The 22,256-nt window shown below is 37.3% G+C and overlaps 1 protein-coding gene across 1 annotated transcript in view; it reads left to right on the top strand.

Annotated features, from left to right (window-relative positions):
- The window catches only part of DCAF10 (DDB1 and CUL4 associated factor 10), a 51,844-nt gene extending 30,286 nt beyond the window's left edge, over window positions 1-21,558 (top strand). The window contains exons 3-7 of the mRNA XM_008074134.2: window positions 2,137-2,334; window positions 13,504-13,706; window positions 15,722-15,835; window positions 19,324-19,469; window positions 20,703-21,558. Of these exons, the coding sequence (XP_008072325.1) occupies window positions 2,137-2,334; window positions 13,504-13,706; window positions 15,722-15,835; window positions 19,324-19,469; window positions 20,703-21,071 (1,030 nt within the window). The 3' untranslated portion in view covers window positions 21,072-21,558. The remainder of the gene's footprint in view (window positions 1-2,136; window positions 2,335-13,503; window positions 13,707-15,721; window positions 15,836-19,323; window positions 19,470-20,702) is intronic.
- Window positions 21,559-22,256: the final 698 nt, after the last annotated feature.

Below are 22,256 nucleotides of genomic sequence, written 5' to 3'. Positions count from 1 at the left end.
TTAGCTGGGCGTGGTAGTGCACACCTGTAGTTCTGGCTACTTGGAAGGCTGAGGTGGAAGGATCACTGAAGCCCAGCAGGTCGATGTTGGGGTGGCCATGAGTGTGCCACTGCCCTCCAGTCTGGGCAACCAGAGTGAGACTCCAACTCCAAAAAAAAAAAAAAAAGAAAAATTCCCGTTCATGATATATACTATACTATACTATACCATACTATATTTTTATTATTTTAGAGTATATTCCTTCCACTTATTTAAAAAAATCAGCAAGGCTAAAGTTTTTAAAAAATGTTAACGGTGAACAGGCTCAGGCAGATCGTTCTGGAGGCTTTCCAGGAAAGAAGGAAGGCATTGTTATCATAGGAAACGACAGCTCTGTGTCACTGGTCCTAAAGACCTTCAATAGGGACAAGATGTGGAGGTAGAAGACAGTGATATTGATCATTCTGGCCTTTAGGCCTAGGCTAATGTATGTCTTTTTTGAGTCGGAGTCTCACTTTGTTGCCCAGGCTGAAGTGCAGTGGCACAATCATGGCTCACTGCATCCTCAAACTCCTGGGCTCAGGTGATTCTCCCACCTCAGCCTTCTGGGTAGCTGGGACTATAGGTGTACGCCACCACACCCACTTAATTTTTTTTTTTTTGGTAGAGATGAGGTCTCACTATGTTCCCCAGGCTGGTCTTGAACTCCTGACATTAAGTGATCCTCCTGACATTAAGTGATCCTCCTGCCTCAGCCTCCCAAAGTGCTGGGATTACGGTTGTGAGCCACTGTTCCTAGCCTCTTGTGTCTTCATTGATAACAAAACAAGTTTAAAAAACAAAAATGTTAAAAATAGGAGAAAAGCTTATAGAATAAGGGTATAAAGAAAGCATTTTTGTATAGCTGTACAATGTGTTTGTTTTAAGCTAAGTGTTACTATGAAAGAGTAAAAAAGTTTTTTAAAGTTTACAAAGTGAAAGAGTTATTGTAAGCTAAGGTTAATTTATTATTGAAAAAAGAAAACTTTTTAAATTAATTTACTGTAGCCTAAGTGTACAGTGTTTATAAAGCCTATAGTAGTGTCCAGTAATGTCTTTAGGCCTTCACATTGACTCACCACTCACTCACTGACTTACCCAGAGCAACTTCCAGTCCTATAAGTGCCATTCATGCTAAGTGCCTTATAGGTATCCCATTTTAAAAATTTTTTATATGGTATTTTGACTGTATTTTTTCTATTTAGATATGTAAATATTTATCATTATGCTACAGTTACCTACAGTATTCAGTATAGTAACATGCTATACAAGTTTGTAGCCTAGAGCGATAAGCTATATAGTATATACCATACAGCATAGTTGGGTAAGAGACTATACCACTTAGGTTTGTATAAGTGCACTCTATGATGTTTGCACAACAATGAAATCACCTAAAGACACATTTCTCCAAATGCATGACTGTATTAAAAATAATAAGTTAGAATTAGCCAGATCAAGGGGCTGGGGGAAGATTGTTTCAGGTAGCAGAAACAGACTATAAAGATCTGGAACTTTAAAACCATGATACGTTTCAGGGAGGTTGTTATAGTGTTATTGGGGTTGAGGGTATACAGAAAATGAGGTTGATTTTTGACAAGAATTATGTATAATTTTGTCTTGATATCTACTCCAGAATTCATTTCTTCTGCAAGAGATTAGGAAGTTATATATAATAACATATGTTAAAGAAAAATCCTAATATTAAATTCAGCAGAAATTCATGTGTGAATGGTAGGTTTGTTATTTTTTTAAAGTATTTGTATAAAATATATTCTCACTAAGGATTGAAAATTACTGTAAAATAATAAAAAGTCTAAATTATGGAATATTTTACATCTATTTTGTAATCTTGACTGGTTCTAACAAAATGTTGCTAAGTGAGAATATTTGAGAAATGACTTTGAGTTAATAGATTCAAAATGATGGAAATTTGTATAGCAATTTTTGTATGTAAATGTGTTCCAAATAGCTATCATAGTCACTGCGTTTATATGGTGAATTTATAGTCCTTTTCTATTTCGTTTCTTGATTAGGTAATATAAAGACTGTTTCTCAAATCAAGTTTCCTTTACAAAGAGATTAAATGAACCAGTTTTTTGTTTTTTTCTGCTTCTATAGATTCCTTGATAACCGGCTGTTTGCTACCTGCTCTGATGACACTACAATAGCACTATGGGATCTGAGAAAATTGAACACCAAAGTATGCACTTTGCATGGTCACACTAGCTGGGTGAAGAACATCGAATATGATACTAATACAAGACTCTTAGTAACATCAGGATTTGATGGAAATGTCATTATTTGGGACACTAACAGGTTTGTGTATAGGAAACCATGTGAAGATTATGAACAAAAACTTTTTTTTCTAAATATGGCAAATAAATTTAGTGTTCTGTTCTAGCTTCACAAAAGAAACTGTTTTCAGGAAAAGCAATCAAAGTGTGATTCTATCTTTTGTTACTTGTATTTAGTCACATATTATGACTAAAATTTTTGGAGAAAATTATATGGGAAGGAGATCAAGTAGTATAGTTAATGATGAAAATTGGCTTATAAAATGAATTTTCTAAATTTAAGGAAAAATGTTTTTGTTATTTCTTCTGTGAAACTGAAATGTTTCTTACTCTTTGTTCCTTCAATTCTAAATCTATTTATTTTGGAATTGTTGTACTTGGTTTTCATGCATTAAAAGAGTAGTTCTCAGCTGGACGCAGTGGCTCACACCTGTAATCCCAGCACTACGGGAGGATGAGAGGATTGTTTGAGTCCAGGAGTTTAAGACCACCTAGGCATCATAGTGAGACCTTGTCTCTGCACAAAAATCAACTGGGTGTAGTGACACATGCCTATAGTCCCAGCTACTCCGGAGGCTGAGGCAGAAGGATCACCTGAGTCCAGAAGTCAAGGCTGCAGTGAACTGTGATTGTGCCATTGCACTCCTGCCTGGGGGACAGAGTAAGATTCTGACTTAAAAAAAAAAAAGCAAAGAAGAATAGTTCTCATTTGGAATGGGACTGACCTGAAAAGGAATGTTTGGAAATACTGTTTGGGGCAGTCTGGTTGTTACTATGGAAGAAAAGAGAATGATATCTACTGGTATTTTAGTCACATGGACCAGATTCTAAATATCCTGCAGTCCACAGGACAGTTTGCATAGTGTACCAATCATCCCACCTAAAATTCAATTATGCTTCTTCTGTGAAACATTTCAATAAAATTCCTTCTTATAAATAAGTTGATTATTTAAAGAGTTGAGGTTTGAGAAGTAACTATGAGGGGGGACCCTAAAAAACCCGGAATTTATTTGTAAAAATTTGTGTATTTATTCTTACATGTTTAAACTTCAGTCACCTTCAAAGTACTCTCTGTTTGATGCAATACATCTATCGAGATGCTTTTTCTACTGCTCAAAACAGTTTTTTACCTCGTCTATTTGAATGCCTTTTAGTGCTTCTGGCGTTTTTGGTTTCTCCTCTTTCATGTCTGCAAAACATTTCTCTTTGAGGACTTTTTTCATCCAAGGAAACAAAAAAAAGTTGCTTGGGGCAAGATTGGGTGAATAGGCATGATGGGGCATGGGGGTCATGCCATTTTTGGTTTAAAACTGTTGAACACTCAGTGCAGTGTGAGCAGGTTTATTGTCATGGTAGAAGAACCAGTCACCTTTTTGCCACAACTTGGGATACTTCTTCCACAAATCATGACGCAACCTTCTCAAAACTTCCAGATAAAAACTTTGGTTGACCATTTGATCCAGAGGAACAAATTCTGAGTGTACTACAAGAGGCCCACCCCACCCCACCCCCAAAAAAGGTAATTCTGGGTTTTTTGGGGTCCCCCTTTGTAGAATGTAACTGTTGCTAGCTATGATGAAATAATAATACAGTAACACACCAGGATCATTTCTGAAGTATTCTTTTCAGAGGTCATATGTAAAAAGAGTGGCTATTCTTAGAGATTTCTAGCTACACATATTGTTTAAGTGGAGGATAGAACTATTGATTATCTTTAGACAAAGACAACATTTAGACATGAATTTGTTTCTTAAAATTTAAAAAGAAAATTTGAATAGGAGTAGAAATGATAACTTTCTAATTAGTAGAAGGATAAAAGCTAATATAATATGATCAATCTAAGAGAAGCAGAGAGGAAAGGAAGAAAAAAAAAAAAGAATCATTTAAAAAACAAATTAGGGACCAGGAGTGGTGGCTCACACCTATAATCCCAGCACTTTTGGAGGCTGAGGTGAGAGGATTACCTGAGTCCACAGGTTCAAGACCAGCCGGGCAACCTGGAGAGACCTCATCTCTACAATAAATAAAAAATTAGCCAGGCATGGAAGCACATGCCTGTAGTTCCAGCTACTTGGAAAGCTGAGGTGGAACGATCACCGGAGCCCAGCAGGTCAAGGCTGCAGTGGTGGGTGAGTGTGCCGCTGCACTCCAGCCTGGGTGACAGAGTGAGACTTCAACTCAAAAAGACAAACAAACAAACAAAAAACAAATTAAGAAGCCCAAAAATATGGAAGAAAGATATGCTAAACGTCAATTCAGATGTCAATAAGTATGATAAATATGTATGGGCTAAACTAGACCTATAGTTTAAAGATAGATAAAAGATAGATAGTGTTAGATTGGTTTAAAAGTCAAAACCAAACTACATTTTCTTTGTAAGGGAAACAACTAAAACTTACAAACACAGAAATGTTTAAAGCAAAAGAATGGAAAAAATAACAGATAAATACATATTGAAGGAAAAAATATTTATAGCTATATTAATAGTAGACAAAATAAAGTTTACGACAAAGAACATTATTATTGATAAAATATACTATACTAAAAGGTTTATTTCACTAGACTATAAAAGAATTGTTAGCTTGTATGCACATAAAAAACAGCCTGAAACCATAAAAAGCAAAAATGGACAGAATTCTAAGAAAAAAATGAGAAATCCCCATCTCAGTGGAAAATAACAGCATTCTCATTTACTAATAAATAATATAGACAAGAAATTAGTAAGACTGAGAAAAATTTAAATATTATTAGTAAGCTTCCTAACCAATAGTGAATACATTCGCTCAACAACAAATAGTGAATACATTCGTTCAAATTTAGAACAGATACAAAAATTACATTACAAAGTAGGTTTCAACAGTATCAAACTATTATCACACAAACCATTTTCTCTGATCTCAGTACCATTTAGTTAACATGGGTTATTAAAAATTCCTATGTTTAGAGACTTATAAACTCACTTTTAAGTAATTCATGGATCAAAGAAGAAATTATAGTGAAATCAAAAGATGACTAAAAATTGATAACTAAGCATCTTATTTTAAAAACTGGAAAAAAACTAAAAGGGCAAACCCCATGAAAGTAGATATGTGGAAATAATAAACATAAAGGCACAAAATTACTGAAATTGAAAATGAAAATACAATAGAGAGGATTTTTAAAAGCCTCTTTGTAAAAAGCCTATTGAATAGGTAGGTCTCTGGTAAGATCAAGAGAAAAAAGAAAGAAGATACAAATAACTAATATTAGCAATAAAAAAGAGACAAAAATATAGGATAAGGTGATAAGATCAACTTTATGTCAATATACTTGAAAACTTTGATAAAATAGGTAGTTTGCTTAAAAAAAAATACACCTTAGCAAAACTGATCAAGGAAGAAATAGAAAACCTGTAATAGATATATTACTAGGATGAATGCCCTTGTGCAATTGAAGTAGCTGATAAAATACTGAACTTCTATATGAATTGGTAAACAGCCACTGCTCTGAGTTATCTCCTGGTATTCTCTGACTGCCTGGGCCCTCTTCTGAGGATACTTTCCTCCAAATCTTTCCATGTTTCAATAGCAAAAGTTCCCAAACACAATAGAGCAATTCCAGGACCTTGTTCCAGTACAGCCATCCACATCTGTTCAGACTGTCCAGTGTTTATGCAGTGCTGGCTATTTAAATATTCTGAATATCATCTCTATTGTGGCCATTAAATAAATGAAAATAATCAATGATAACTTATCTACAGTTCTGACAAAAGAGCCGCCCTGTCAGTTCTGCAGGTGACTTCTACCAAATACTGCAAATAAAAGACCATTCTAATTTTATTAAACTAGTCAGATTCTAGAAAAGGGGAATTCACCTTAGTTCATGTTTAAAGATAGTATGATTATTATACCCAAACTTAACAAAGACAATAATAGAAGGAAAAAAAGGCCATTCAGTAATATGAATGTAAATACAAATATTCTAAATAAAAGGAAATGGAACCCTGCAAGATATTAATCAAAATATCATGACCAGTTTGGGCTTATTCAAGGAATGAAAAGATGAATTAGCAATAGAAATTCTATTAATGTAATTAGCCACATTAATAGATAAAATAGATAAATCCATATGATTATCTTAGTTGAGAAATAAAATTCAACATTTAGTCACAATTAAAGACAAAAGAGGGGACATTACCATCCTTTTAGTAATTAAAAGGCTTATAAGGGAATACTATGAGCAACTTTATGGCAACAAATTAGACAACTCAGATAAGCAGATACCTAGAGTCACAAATTACTAAATATGACTCAAGAATAAATGGACTGACTCAAGAATAAATGTAAAATCTATAGATCTACAGACCTGTAACAAGTAAATAAATTGAATTGGTAACTTAAAAATATTCCCATAGTGAAAAGCCGAGGCCCAAATAGCATCACTGATGAGTTCTACCAAACATTGACATAATAAATAATACTAATCCTTCACAAACTCATCCAGAAAATAGAGCAAGAGGAGATACTTTCCAACTTATTCTTTGAGTCTAGTATTATCTTGATAACAAACCAGATAAACATCATAAGAATAGAAACTATAGACAACTATCTCTAAAAGAAATATTGATGCAAGAATATTCAAAAAATTATAAATCAAAACCTAACTACATATGGGGATGCCAAAAAAATGTATGCACATTTTAAGAGATGCTATATATGCGTTACTTTTAGTTTGCCATAATCAGAAGTATCTAGGTGCTGATGTTAAACACTTTGAGCACCTCTTGTAATTGCAGAAGTCAAACATGACTTGTTTCCATCTTTTGTTATGGGTATATATTTAGTATTACAATTTTAATACTAGTTTTCCATTCTTAAAATGTGTATACATTTTTTGGCACTCTCTCTATAGAAATAATTATATGTCATGACCAAGTGGAGCTTATACAGGGTTGATTTAAAAAATAAGTTAATGTAATACATCATACTAATAAGGGCCAAAACCCATATGATCATCTCAATAAAGACAGAAAAGCACTTGACAAAATCCAACACTTCTTTGTGATAAAACTAGGAATAAAAGGAAACTTATTCAACCTCATAAAGGGCATCTATAAAAAGCTACAGCTAAAATCATACTTAAAATGGAAAGACTGAATTCATTATCCCTAAGATTGGAGCAAGGCTCTTACCACTTTTATTCAACATTGTATTGGAGGTTTAACATTGCACTGGAGATAAAATCTTGCAAGAAAAAGAAATAAAAGGCATCCAGATTGGAAAGGAAGGAGTAAAACTGTTTTCACATGCAGGAGATATGATCTATGATCCTGTGTATAGAAAATCTGGAGGAGTCCACCAAAAAACTCACTAGAATAAAACAAGTTTAGTAAGTTCACAAGATATATAAGTTTAATTTTAAAAATTGTATTTTACTTATAAGCAATGAACAATCCAAAAATGGAGAAGAAAATTCCATTCACAATAGCATCGAAAAGAAAACTCTTAGGAATAAATTTAACAAAAGAAGTACAAGATGTATACACTGAAAACTATAAAACATTGCTGAAAGAAATATAAGAAGTTGTTAATTCAGAGCTATTTATGTTCATGGGTTGGAAACTAAATTATTAATTAACAGGTATTGGCAAGAATGTGGAGAAACTGGAGTACTCATTGCTGAAACCCACATTGCTGGTGGCAATGTAAAATATAAATGGTACAGCCGCTTTAGAAACAGCTTGGCACTTTATAAAATGTGAACTATAGTGTCCATATGAGCCACCATTCCCACTTCTAGATATCTACCCAAGAGAAATGAACATGTGTGTCCACACAAAGACTTTACACGAATGTTTATATTAGCATTATTCATAATAAGTACAAAAATGGAGCCACTCCAAATATCCATCAAGTGGTAAATAGATAAACAAAATGTGGTATATCCATACAACAAGATACTGATTGTCAATGAAAATGAACAAAGTATTGATGTAGGCTACAAAATTGATGAAGCTAAAAAAAAATTTGCTAGATGACAAAGCCAAATTGCAAAAAACTATTTACTGATTCTATTTATATGAAATGTCCAGGTCATTGCCTTACTAGACTCTGGTGTGGCCGTGTGCTCTTTGAGCTATGGCTGTTGCCATGCTTCCTAGCGCCCCCTCCCCTACCTTAGGGAGGTGAAGTTCCTCTTTCTTTCTCTATAATTTACTTTCTAAATAAGCTATATTTTCTAATCTTAAAAAAAAAAAAAAAAGAAATGTCCAGAATAGGTTAATCTATAGAGACAAATTAGATTAGTGGCTAGGCATGGTGGCTCACGCCTATAATCGCAGCAATTTGGGAGGCCAAGGTGGAAGGATCATTTGAGCCTAGGAGTTGGAGACCAGCCTGGGCAATATAGTGAGACCTTGTCTCTACAAAAATTTAAAAAATTACCTGGGTATGGTGGCACACACCTATACTCCTAGCTACTCGTGAGACTGAGGAGGGAGTATCACTTGAGCCCAGGAGTTGGAGGCTGTGGTGAGCTGTGATCATGCCACTGCACTCCAGTGTGGGTTATAGAGTGAAAACTGGACTTAAAAAAAGGAAGAAAGTCGATTAGTGGTTGCCTGGGGCTGGAAGTGGGAATAGGGAATGATTGTTACTAGGCAGGAGGGATCTTTTAGGGGGATGAAAATGTTCTGAAACTGGATTGTGTTGATGATTGTACAACTCTGTAAATTTATTTTAAAAATCACTTAATTTTGCACTTAAAATGAGAGAATTTTATGGCATGTAAATTATATCTCAGTAGAACTGTTAAAAACAAACCATTAATTAACTACACTTAGAGGGAAAGTCATTAGAAGTATACACTAAAAACCTACAACACATTTTAAAATGTTGAACCTTTAGAAGTTTTTTCTATAAAATGAGGAAAGGGAACATGCCCACTATTACCACTGCTATTCAGCAGTGTCATGGGCTGAGTTGTGGGTACTAGCTGGTGCAATAAAGGAAAGAAAAAAGTGTATGTATGTATGCTGCTGCACTCCAGTGTGGGTGATAGAGTGAAAACCGAATTCAAAAGAAAAACAATATTATTCACAGATGATATATCAGGTGTTGGCAAACTGTTTCTATAAATGTTTTAGGCTTTGTGTGTTACAGTCTCTAAACAGTCATAGACAATACATAGGGATGTTGCTGTGTTCATACAAACTTTATCTATAAAAACAGGCAGTGGGCCAGATTTGGCCCGTGGGTCAAAGTTTTTCAGTCTCTGCTCTATACAGCAAATCTGTGTAGATGTGGTGGCTCATGCCTGTAATCCCAGTGCTTTGGAAGGCTGAGGCAGGAGGATTGCTTGAGACCAGGAGTTCAAGACTTGCCTAGGTAGCATAGTGAGACCTCGTGTCTATAAAATTTTTTTTTTAATAGCTACATGTGGTGGCACACATCTGTAGTCCCAACTACTCAGGAAGCTGAGATGGGAGGATTGCTTGAGCCCAGGATTACAGTTCTCTGCTGTGCAGTTTGGAGTGTAATGGTGCAGTAGATTATAGCCTAGAACAGCTGGGCTCCATCGATTCTTCCATCTTAGTCTCCCAAGTAGCTAGGACTACAGGTGCTGGCCGGCACACCTGGTGTTTGTTTTGTCTTGTTTTGTTTTGTTTTATTATTATTATTATTTTTGTAAAAACAAAGTCTCTCTATGTGGCCCAGGCTGGACTCAAGTGATCCTCTTGCCTCAGCTTCCCAATATGCTGGGATTACAAGCATAAGCCACTATGCCCAGTCTAAATTTTTAAAAGTATATAACTTTTTGTAATCAAAAAATGTAAGCCGGGCTCGGTGGCTCAGCCTGTAATCCCGCGCCTTTGGGAGGCTGAGGTAAGTGGATTGCCTGAGCCCGCGGGTTCGAGACCCGCCTGGGCGGCGAGACCTTATCTCTACCATAAATCAAAAAATCAGCCGGGCGTGGTAGCGCACGCCTGTAATTCCGGCTACTCGGAAGGCTGAGGCAGAAGGATCACCGGAGCCCAGCAGGTCGAGGCTGCGGTGGCCGGGAGCGGCCACTGCACTCCAGTCTGGGCGACAGAGTGAGACTCCAACTCAAAAAAAAAAAAAAAAAAATGTAACTGGTACTTGGGAGTAAATTACAACAGAAGATGTGAATAACCTTTATGAAACACACTGTAAAACTTCATTTAAGTCATTGCAAAACTGAAATCAAGCATATAGATTAGAAGACTCCTCTAAAACTACAATAAGCAAAATTTTTTTTTTTTTTTGAGTTGGAGTCTCACTCTGTCACCCAGACTGGAGTGCAGTGGCCGCTCCCGGCCACCGCAGCCTCGACCTGCTGGGCCCCGATGATCCTTCCGCCTCAGCCTTCCAAGTAGCCGAGATTTTTAAATTTTATTGTATAGATGAGGTCTCACCAAGTTGCCCAGGTGTGTCTCAAGCCCACGGGCTCAGGCAATCCACTCACCTCAGCCTCCCAAAGGTGCGGGATTACAGGCTGAGCCACCGAGCCCGGCAATAAGCAAATTTTAAAATAAAGGGTGTAAACTCATAAAGATGGGAGACAGGAAAGGAAGCAATGACAATAGAATTTTAGAAGTTGGAAAGCAGTTTGATGAGTGGCAACTGACGTAAACCATTTGACTTAGTAAGTCCAAGAAGACCGAATTCTAATCTGGCAGTGGGGAAAAGTTAAGAACTTAAGACAGTTTACAGAGATACTTCAAAAAGTCCTAGGAACTTGCAACCCTGGGTACTCTGTAGTAGAAGGGGTAGTTAAAGTAAGCATTTAAGTGGAAGATGTTTAGGAACTTACATCTCCTCCTTAACCCATACCACTGTTTAATCAACCTCCCATTTTAGCTGAAGTTTCTAATTTTATTCTCTAAAGAGAGTTCAAATAGAGAGTCTATATTAAAGGACATCAGACAAAGTTGAAGGCTATACCTTACCAAAATCAAGGGGATTAAGTGACCATATGCACACTGAATTGTGAATTCAGAGATCCTTGGCTTTCACTCGATATGGTGGAACTCAAACCCTACCCTGCACTCAGAGTTCTCAGCCATGAACAGACAGCCAAAGATAATCAGATATTTAAGAAAAACTTCTAATATAGAGAACCATACAAATGGGAAGAGTTTTTGGAATAAACAGACTATCTAGGGAGTAGAAAATTTTTAAAAATTTTGAATGCTGTCAATATCTTCTGAAAGATAAGAAAAACTTTGTATGCCTGAAGCAAAAATAGGAGGCAGCAGAGGAAAGAAATAGAGGAGGCTTCTAAAGTACTGGTATTGTTCCTCTTAACTAAATGGGTGATGAGTCATAGATGTTCACTTTTCTTTAAATTGTACATATATTTATTTATTAACTTTTTTGTAGGTATATTATGGTTCATAACTTAAAAAATAACAACAAAAGAAAGAAATAAAGGAATTAAAATAGGCAAGGAGTAAAAATCTGTCAGAAAGAGACCAGGCAGATTTTTAAAAGAGCCAAATAGAACTTAAAGAAGTTAAAAACAACAACAACAACAGCAGCAATTGAAAGTTAAAAAAAAATACAGAATGGGTCAAATAGTAGGTCTAACAGCTTTAAAAAATAGATTAGAAGATAGACATTGAAAAATTACCCAACACTTCATCAGTAAGGGTACCTGATCTCAAACCAGGTGAAGTGGAGACCAAAGGGAGGCCCAAACTTCATCTGTACAATGACCATTGGTATACCTAACCCTGAATTGTACCCCACATCTTTAAAATAAAAATTTTTTTAAAGTACACTATCTCCACACATGAAAAATGTTACCCAAAATACAACATATGGAAATGAAGAGATAGAAAACATGAAAGAGCAAGTTATGAGACAATGAGATTCAGGTGTGAATGTTTTAAACATTAATTTTTTTTTTTTTTTTTTTTTTTTTGAGTTGGAGTTTCACTCTGTCACCCAGACTGGAGTGCAGTGGCCGCTCCCGGCCACCGCAGCCTCGACCTGCTGGGCTCCAGCGATCCTTTTTGATTTATTGTAGAGATGAGGTCTTGCCAAGTTGCCCAGGCGGGTCTCAAACCTGTGGACTCAGGCAATCCATTTACCTCAGCCTCCCGAAGTGTGGGATTACAGGCTGAGCCACTGAGCCCGGCTGTTTTAAACATTTAATTGGAATTTCAAAAGAACAGAGAAAATGGGTGAGAGGTAATGTTGGAATAATGAAAAAATTCTCCAGAATATATGTATAATATGAATCTTAAGATTTAGAAAGTCAAATGAATTCCCATAATGATAAATAAATTTCATTTATTCAAACTTAACACATATCAGAATGTAACTGCTTTACTCTGAAGACAGAGATCAGCCAGAGGAGGAAAAAGATAAATTATCCAAAGTAACAGTCAAACTAATAGCAGACTTACACATGGTAACAACAAAAGTCAGAACTCAGTGGACTATTATCCACTAGTAATATTATTAATAATATTAATAGTAATAATATTAATAGTAATAATTTTTAAATTGCTAGATTTATGATGTCCCCTCAGAGAGGCCATCCAAGTATAAAGGGTTAATAATTAGTAACATAAAAAGAAACATTTTATTGGAAAGACATCTTGTTTTTTGAAGTTTCAGATTTTTTTTGGTCAGGAGCAGTGGCTCACACCTGTAATCCCAATGCTTTTGGAGGTCAGGATAGAGGATCATTTAAGCCTAGGAGTTCAAAGTTGCAGTGAGCTATAATTTTGCCACTCCGCTCCAGTCTGGGAGACAGAGTGAGACCCTGACACCAAAACAAGCAAACAAAATAACCCAGAAAACTTTAAATTGACATATTATAACTGTATATATTTGTAGGATACAATTTGATGCTTTGATACATATATGTTGTATAATATCAAATTAGCATTCGCATGACCATCACCATGTACTTACTATTTCTTTGTGGTGAGGACATGCAAAAGCTACTCTTGTAGCTAATTTGTAATATATTATATCTTCTTATTAATCGTCTCACCCTACTGTGCAATAGAACACAGGAACTTATTCCTACCAATTGTAACTTTGTACCCATTGACCAACCTCTCTCTATCCTCCTAATCCTCTTAAATTCTATTTTGAAGGATAAAGAAATATGTGATTATCACTGTGCCATTATATTTATGATAATCTAGGTTTTGTTGGTTATATTTCTCCTATAGGTGTACAGAAGATGGGTGTCCGCACAAGAAATTCTTTCACACGCGTTTTCTCATGCGAATGAGATTAACACCAGATTGTTCCAAAATGTTGATTTCAACCTCCTCTGGATATCTCTTAATTTTGCATGATCTTGACTTAACTAAGTCTTTAGAAGTAGGCAGCTATCCTATTCTGAGAGCAAGAAGAACTACATCAAGTTCAGGTAAGCTTTTCCTTTTTGATTAAAACAAGATTTTTCTCAAGAATCTCAGACAAGGCAATGATACATGTTTCTCTTCTGAAAATGATAGCAAGAAAAAAGGCATTTTTAAAAAAGCTCACTGAGAGCCATTTTTTCCAAATAAGCATAATGATCTGTATATATCTCTGGCATAACATTAATTTGTGTCACTGTATCACAAATGGCCTAGGAAGAATGACTGCTAACTCTAAAAATATTTCCTTTTAGCTTTCTGCTAGCCAAAGAATCTTTTATCAATACTTCTGAGTCATCACTATCTCAAAAATTAATGATGGCTCAAGGTAGTATCAATCTTCTTAAGTCTTTATGGAATCCAGCAAAGATTTTTAGTTATGATCAATATAGAGTTTTAATTTTAAATCTATATTGTATCCTAGACTTCCAGATGTTTAGATGTAGCTAACTAAAACCTTGTCTCTTCTCTCATTTCTGGTTTCATTAGACTTCAGTGAATTTGGTTTCAGAAAAACTTAAGTATTGTATTTTATCAACATTATGTGATGAAACATTATCTACCTTTGGGAAAGAGATGACTGGTCTGGGGACATACCCATCATTTATAATACTGTGTTTATGAAAAAGAACCTAGAAAAAAATATTTAAGTATATGGAACACAATATTTGTAAATTGCTATTAAAAGGCAGCTGCAAATGATCGGAATTTTTCTCCATGTACACACTTCTGAAGATCTTTTTGGAAAAGTACAGGCATAATTGTACTGTAGTTGCCCAATTTAACTGCTAAAAGTAGAAATTTAAGTTTTACTGATTTATTTACAAACGAGGGATTTCATAAAAACAAGAATAATGCTTTTAGATTAAATTGCCTTTTGTTGTAAGTTAAATATGATAAGCAACCTGTTGGCCTATTTTGACTAACAAACCAAGAAGGCTTTCAGTATTCTAAGGTTAATTCTGATACTAAATAACATCACAGGAAATTAGGTTAATAAGACATCCCCCCAGAGGTGTGGGGCTGCTAGAAAAGTATCATGAAATAGAGGTTGCTATTTGGAGTAATAGATAATATGGACTCTACTATCTGCTAAACATTTTATTTTTCCTACAGATTTCAGTATAAAACTTTGTATTGCATTTCAGAGTATTCACATAAGCTGGGCATAATGATATGTACCTGTAGTTTCAACTACTCAGGAAGCCGAACCTGAGAGGAGGTTCAAGTCCATTCTGGACAACACAGCAAGACCCTCATCTCAAAAAAAAAAAAAAAAGAGAGAGAGAGAGAGAGAGAGACAGTATTCATACTTTCAAGAATGATAATAGAAGTTTTTAGTTTGCTTTAAAGAAGGATCTGTTCGTGTTTCCAGTAATGGACCTGTTATTTGTACCCTATTTTAACATTAAACAACAGGCTTGACAGCTTCGTTTTCATTTGCATTGAATTTTCTTGTTCCATTTTAGTACAGAAATTATGGGAAACCAAAGATGCTCCTGTGCTTATTTAGTTTTTCACTTTTATTTCACATAAGCAAGTCTTTGGTATAAAAGATTTTAGGAAGGGACTAGACTTTAGACAGAACACTTCAAAGAGCTGTGCTGGTGCCAGGCACAGTGGCTCATGCCTATACTCCCAGCACTTTGGGAGGCTGAGGCAGGAAGGTCACTTTAACTCAGGAGTTTGACCCAGCCTGGCAACGTAGTGAGACCTCGTCTCTACAAAAAAGTTTAAAAATTAGCTGGGTGTGATGGTGCATACCTTTAATCTCAGCTACTTGGGAGGCTGAGATAGCAGGATCACTTGAGGCCAGGAGGTTGAGGCTGCAGTGAGTGAGACCCTGACCAAAAAAAAAAAAAGAAAAGAAGAAAGAGCTTTTCTGCCTTTTGTTATAGACCAGTTTTATTTGAACTTTTTTTTTTTATTTAAAAAGTATGATTAAAGTAGATAATTTAAAAATTTAAGATCTACTACCAGAGTTATGCTTAGGTTTATTGTCAGAATTTTTTGTATTTTCAAGATTTGACTACTTCATCAAGTTCATCTGGTCCTAGAGTTTCTGGTTCACCTTGTCATCATAGTGATTCTAATTCATCTTCTGAGAAACACATGTCACGAGCCTCTCAAAGAGAAGGTAGGTTAAAAGTCAGATTTCATAATCTTGCAACAACAGATTCCACCAAATAGCTTTATTTGGTTTGGTTTTAATCCATAAAAATAAAAGCCAATAGAGAGGAGGTGATTTCTTATCCCTTAGTCATCATTTTCAAAAAGCTAACCAGAGTCTCTGGGGTTTAATATCTTGGGCTTATATCTTTGAATTTGAGCTTTGGTTTTATTACCTGGACTTAATTTGGCCTGGTTTGGAGAAGTAGTTGGGAAATGTAGATGTCAATCAAGATTGTTGTGAAAATTAAATGAGAGTATGTATGTGAAAGTACTATATTAATATAAGGGATAAATTTTCAGGTGATTGTGAAAGTCACCTGGTTCACACCTAGTAGGCTTTTTCCTCTGCCATTTGCTTTTCTGTGCAGCGCCTATAAAGTGAGCTACGGTCTGGCCCCACTCTTTTTTTCTTAGCCATTCTGGCAGAACTAGCTGCTCTGCCTGTGCCTTCTTCCCCCTTAATGAAATGCTTTCTACCTGTACAAATTCCACCTACTGTTCCTCTTTGTATTAATCCACATCTAAGCTCTTATAGCACGTATTGTTTATTCCCTTCTTTGTGAACTGAGTATTAAGGGCCAGATACTGCTTTTTTTGTTATTTTGGGTCACCTTTTGGAGCTGACATGTCTCTACCTCGATATTTAAAGCAGAGACTAAATAGACTTAGACTTCTAATTTGTGTTTTCTCTGGGTGGGTTTGCCTGGCAGATGCTGGTTATCTTGCATGACTACTTATGTCAGTAGAATGGTTTGAGAGCTCTTTCTAACCTATAGCTTATCCTCTGGATGTTGAAGACTGTTGTTTCACTTTAAGGTTAAAAACTCCTCCCCTTAAATTTAAAGACTTATGCCCAGAAGTATAACATTTCTCCTTTAATTTGTAGCAGAAATGTCTTTTGCAGATTCTACCTGTTCTTCTACTTGGGCTATGGGAAACTAACCATGGCTTTTAATAATCATTGTGAAAAATCTTTATTGATTGACTAAACCATCCACAAGAAAAAGAAACTTAATTTCTGCTGGGCTTGGTGGCTCAGCCTGTAATCCCAGCACTTTGGGAGGCTGAGGTGAGAGGATTGCCTGAGTGCACAGGTTTAAGACCTGCCCGGGGAACTTGGCGAGACTTCATCTCTACAATAAGTCAAAAATTAGCCAGGCGTGGTAGTGCGCACCTGTAGTTCTAGCTACTTGAAAGGCTGAGGTAGAAGGATTGCTGGAGCCCAGCAGGGCAAGGCTGTCGTGGCCGGGAGCAGTGCCACTGCCCTCCAGCCTGGGTGACAGATTGAGACTCCAACTCAAAAAAAACAAAAAACAAAAACTTAATTTAAGAAAGAAAGAAAGCCGAGCTCGGTGGCTCAGCCTGTAATCCCTCGCCTTTGGGAGCCTGAGGTGAGTGGATTGCCTGAGCCCACGGGTTCGAGACCCGCCTGGGCAGTGAGACCTCACATCTACAATAAATAAAAAAATCAGCCGGGCGTGGTAGCGTATGCCTGTAATTCTGGCTACTTGGAAGGCTGAGGCGGAAGGATCGCCGGAGCCCAGCAAGTCGAGGCTGCGGTGGCCGGAGCGGCCACTGCACTCCAGTCTGAGCGACAGAGTGAGACTCCAACTCAAAAAAAATAAAATAAAAAAAGAATAATTAGCATACTTGCTTGTTATTGACCAGTAGTAAACACAAAAACACGAGTATACAGCAGTCTCATGCTTTGGAGAGTTGAGAATGGGAAGAAAGAAGACAATTAATGGGTGAAAGTAGAGGGAAAGGTGAGATAAGGAGAGGCTTATAGTGAAGTTGCTCTGAATGTCAGAAATCCTAAATCTTTAGGTGTTAGAACATATTAAAGCACCCTCGGTAGATTTAATACCTATATAGAGCAGAGACTTTCAAACTCATTTCAGCATCAGAACTCTATTTTTGACATGAAATGTGCTGTAGATTATTAGGGATGCAGCACAAATAAAATCAAAGTAGCTGTGGTTGAAGTAAAATTAGTGAGGCCCTTGACCCTCCAGTCTTCCCCACCCCATCTGTACCTCGGTTCCCATATGGTTCTCCACTTTTGCCAGCTCCTGGAGAACCTCCAAAGAGCACAGTTTGCAAACCACTGCTTCCCTGTTTAGAATGGGTTTCTTTTCTGCTTTTGTCATAGGTTTCCACAATTCTTAAAATAGGAATTTACTTTTCTCTAAAATTGTTATAATTCAGCCACATGTAAAATCATTATTTGGGAGTAGTTTGGTTGTAACTGTAATTTAGAGCTTCACAGGTTTCTGTTAATGATGTAGTAATATAAAGGGAATCTTTAAAAATTAGATAACATATTTGCTTGAGAAGCAATTCACACAGGGTTCGACAGAGGGAGCTCATTACCTTCGAAGTAACTCCTTCCACAGGCAGAAAAGTGTTGAAATAGTTCTCTTGATATTAAATTTCTAACCTGCTTCCTTACAATATTTATGTTATTGGTTCTTCAACACCTGAGGGTTATAGCATACTCCCATTAATAACAGTGGTTTACTATTGCAGTCATTTTCATTGGGGGCTAGATAGAAGGAAATGATAGGGCATAGTAAAGTCACTAGGATGATGTATAATTGGCAATATCTCCCATCCCTTGTATTGACATCTCTATGTGAGGTGTCCTCCCTCACCTCCAAAATTACATTTGTCATTGGGGGCCGTAAGTCCTGATCCTTTTAAGTATTTAAAGACAATCCTCATGGCTTCCAGGTATTTCCTTCTCTGGAATAGAAAGCACCAAGTCCAGTGAAATGAGAATTATTATCTTTTACTTTTGTAGCATCCTTTCATGACACATAACGTTGTTTCTTACTTACACAGCTTTCTAAGATGTAGATCCAAATCAAAAGGACCCCTAGTCAGCTTTTATGCCTCTGCCTAAGTCACTGGAGATTCCTGCTGAAGGAATTTGGATGCTTCAGTTCTAGTCATGCCCTTTCCCTGTACTCACACCCCCAAAACTTTTTTTTTTTTGAGTTGGAGTTTCACTCTGTCACCCAGACTGGAGTGCAGTGGCCGCTCCTGGCCACCACAGCCTCGATTTGCTGGGCTCCGGCGATCCTTCCACCTCAGCCTTCCAAGTAGCCGGAATTACAGGCACGCACTACCACGCCCGGCTGATTTTTGATTTATTGTAGAGATGAGGTCTCGCCAAGTTGTCCAGGCGGGTCTCAAACCCACGGGCTCAGGCAATCCACTCACCTCGGCCTCCCAAAGCGCAGGATTATAGGCTGAGCCACCGAGCCCGGCTTTCCCCCAAAACTTACACACCATATACTGGGGAGTACCACGTTCTTTTATATGTAGTAGCATGTGGGGCAGACTAAGGAATGAGGACATGGAAGGTGGCTGTCAGAAATCAAAGGTTTGATGAACTGCCTTAGTTCTTCAATAATATAAATCCCACATTCTCATTTTCTTATCTCTCAGGAGTTTCACCACGAAATAGTCTTGAAGTCTTAACCCCTGAAGTTCCTGGTGAGAGAGACCGTGGAAACTGCATCACATCTTTACAGCTGCACCCAAAAGGCTGGGCCACTCTTCTTCGGTGCTCAAGCAACACTGATGATCAAGAGGTACAGGCAGCAGCACTCTACCTTCAGTAGGGCTCACTGAATTGACACTGCCATGTGTGCAGACCTTAGGCTGATCACTGGCCGCAGCTTCTGCCCTGAAAGCCGTACTGTCAGAGATCCTGCTTCCTGACTCTCCTTTTTCTTTCTTGTTTTTTTTTTGAGTTGGAATCTCACTCTGTCACCCAAACTGGAGTGCAGTGGCCGCTCCCGGCCACCGCAGCCTCGACCTGTTGGGCTCCGGCAAGCCTTCCGCTTCAGCCTTCCAAGTAGCTGGAATTACAGGCACGCGCTACCACGCCCAGCTAATTTTTGATTTATTGTAGAGATGAGGTCTTGTCAAGTTGCCCAGGTGGGTCTTGAACCCATGGGCTCAGGCAATCCACTCAGCTCAGCCTCCCAAAGGTGCAGGATTACAGGCTGAGCCACCGAGCCCGACTTGACTCTCCTTTTTCTACCCCCTTTTACTTCATATGGTATCTTTATCCCTTGAAAACTCTTCTTCCTCCTCTCCCGACTGGGTGTAGCAGGCTGGGGAATATTTTAAAGATCATCCTCATCTCAGATTATTCCCACCTTCCTAATTCTTGCCTCTATCTCACCATAAAAAAAAAACCTTATATAGTAAACATAGGGCTGAGATGCTTCAGCTAAAATGGCTAAATGTGAGGTTTTACTAAGCCAATTGAGTATTAATTATAGTTTGTTTGTTTTTTTTAAAAAACAGGAAACTCTGAGAAAGGAAGGGACTAAACTGATGACTAGGGAGAAGGGTCTTATATGACTGTCATTCTCATCACTCTGGAAAGCAGGAGTCTTTTTAAAAGGAACCCACTCAACCTAGAGGACACAACTGAAAGAAGGAGAGGAGAACATTTGAATGGTGTAGGGAAAGAGTTAAGGTACTCTAGGGCTTGAATATACCCCAAAACTTAAAAACAATCAAGATTGTTGTCCTTGGAAATGAGACTATTACTACAGAAGTCACAGGCAGCCTCAGGTAACAAAAGACTTTAAGGTGGCATAGCGCAGAATAATTTCAACTTGTGAGAAGAAGGCAAGGGACCTACAGGTTTTGTTTGTTAGGAGAGGACAGCATTCATCCGATTTCATGCAACAGTTATGTCTCTTTTAAAATCTGGTTTTTGTTTTTGTTGTTGTTGATTTAAAAATAAGGAATATCTGTAGCGCTATTTGGGCTCTATAACCATGGTTTGTCTCTCTTCTCTCCCCCAGTGGACTTGTGTCTACGAATTCCAAGAAGGAGCTCCAGTGCGACCTGTCTCGCCTCGCTGTTCTCTGAGGCTGACTCATTACATTGAAGAAGCCAATGTAGGCAGGGGCTACATCAAGGAACTTTGCTTCAGTCCCGATGGGCGAATGATTTCTTCCCCACATGGCTATGGGATCCGCTTGTTGGGATTTGACAAACAGTGCAGTGAACTTGTTGACTGTCTGCCCAAAGAAGCCAGTCCCCTTCGGGTGATCCGTTCTCTGTACTCTCATAATGACGTGGTACTGACAACAAAATTCTCTCCAACACATTGTCAGATTGCTTCAGGGTGCCTTAGTGGACGGGTTTCTTTGTATCAGCCAAAGTTTTAGGCACAACTTACATCAAATAAGGAACTCTTCTGGTGTTTAACTTATAAATTACTTCAATTTAGGTGAAGTATTTTCTTTTTACAAAATCTTGTAAGATTGGGTCAAGATCCTGGTTTTTATGGGTCCATGAACACTCCTGTGACCTGAGTACTTGGTCATCCAGCCTCATAACGGGCATCTCCAAGTTAGACTCTATGCAGCATCATCTTTTTCAGCATTCCTCTGCTCCTGCTGATCTGTGCCACTGAACTCCAGTTCTTCTGGTTATTTTGCATGGTAGTTCTTGTCAAGTTTCCCTTCCTCCCTTCCTGCCTCTCTGTCTCTTTTTCCTTTTTTTTTTTTTTAATTTTGGTGTGAATTTCGTGGACACTTGGCAGGAGTTTGGGCTGAGGTAGGAGAAACCCGTGACACTAAAATTGAATAAAACATAGAAGTTTATTTCCAACTGATTGTTGGAAAAGAAATTTCATCTTTACTTATCAGTATACTTGGTCTTTTAAAGTTGGTGTTATATTTCTCGATATTGAGCACAGATAATGGTATTATTCTCATAATTGTTTAGATAGTCTTGCAACAAAATGTCTTTTAAATTCTCTGTTACAGTTATAAAGTTTTTTATGATGAGAGGGATTTTCTTGTGAAATTCTAGAAAAAATATGACCATCTCTCTTTGTAATTTACTTGTATGAATTGAAAATCTCTAGCATGTGTCCTTACTTGGCATTTTGTTCCTATCAACAGCATTAGAAAAGAAAGGAGGAGAAGAAATGGGCTTTGGTCATTTCTGTTGTACTGAAAAGAATTTATTTGTAGATTAGTACAATATCTGGCTGCAGAGTGATGTAAACAACGTGACTTAGATTTTCTGTTTTTTTCTGCCAGATTATTTGTATCACACACGATGATGTGTTAACAGTAGTGGGGTGGAGGAGGAACCAAGAGTAAAGAGATGGAAGTTTACTCATCTATTTTCGCTGAGCCAGGTGTCACAAGCTCAACTCTCTTAGTGAGGGAAGAACTGTAGTCTTCTTAGGCTGTTGTCATAACTATGGTAGTCAGTGACTTGGATGTCAAGACTAAGTGTTGATTTTGAAGACTTGTGTTTGTGTTTTGTTAAGGAATACAGCAAGCAGAAAGTGTCAAGCAGGGGTCGCACAAGGCTGACTTCTCTGCTTTGAATAAGAA

The sequence above is a fragment of the Carlito syrichta genome, unplaced genomic scaffold, assembly GCF_000164805.1.
Source record: "Carlito syrichta isolate Samal-C Ts95f unplaced genomic scaffold, Tarsius_syrichta-2.0.1 Scaffold316346, whole genome shotgun sequence".
NCBI lineage: Eukaryota > Metazoa > Chordata > Mammalia > Primates > Tarsiidae > Carlito > Carlito syrichta.
The sequence above is the reverse complement of the archived record's forward strand: the minus strand, read 5'-3'. Positions and strand labels throughout refer to the sequence as shown.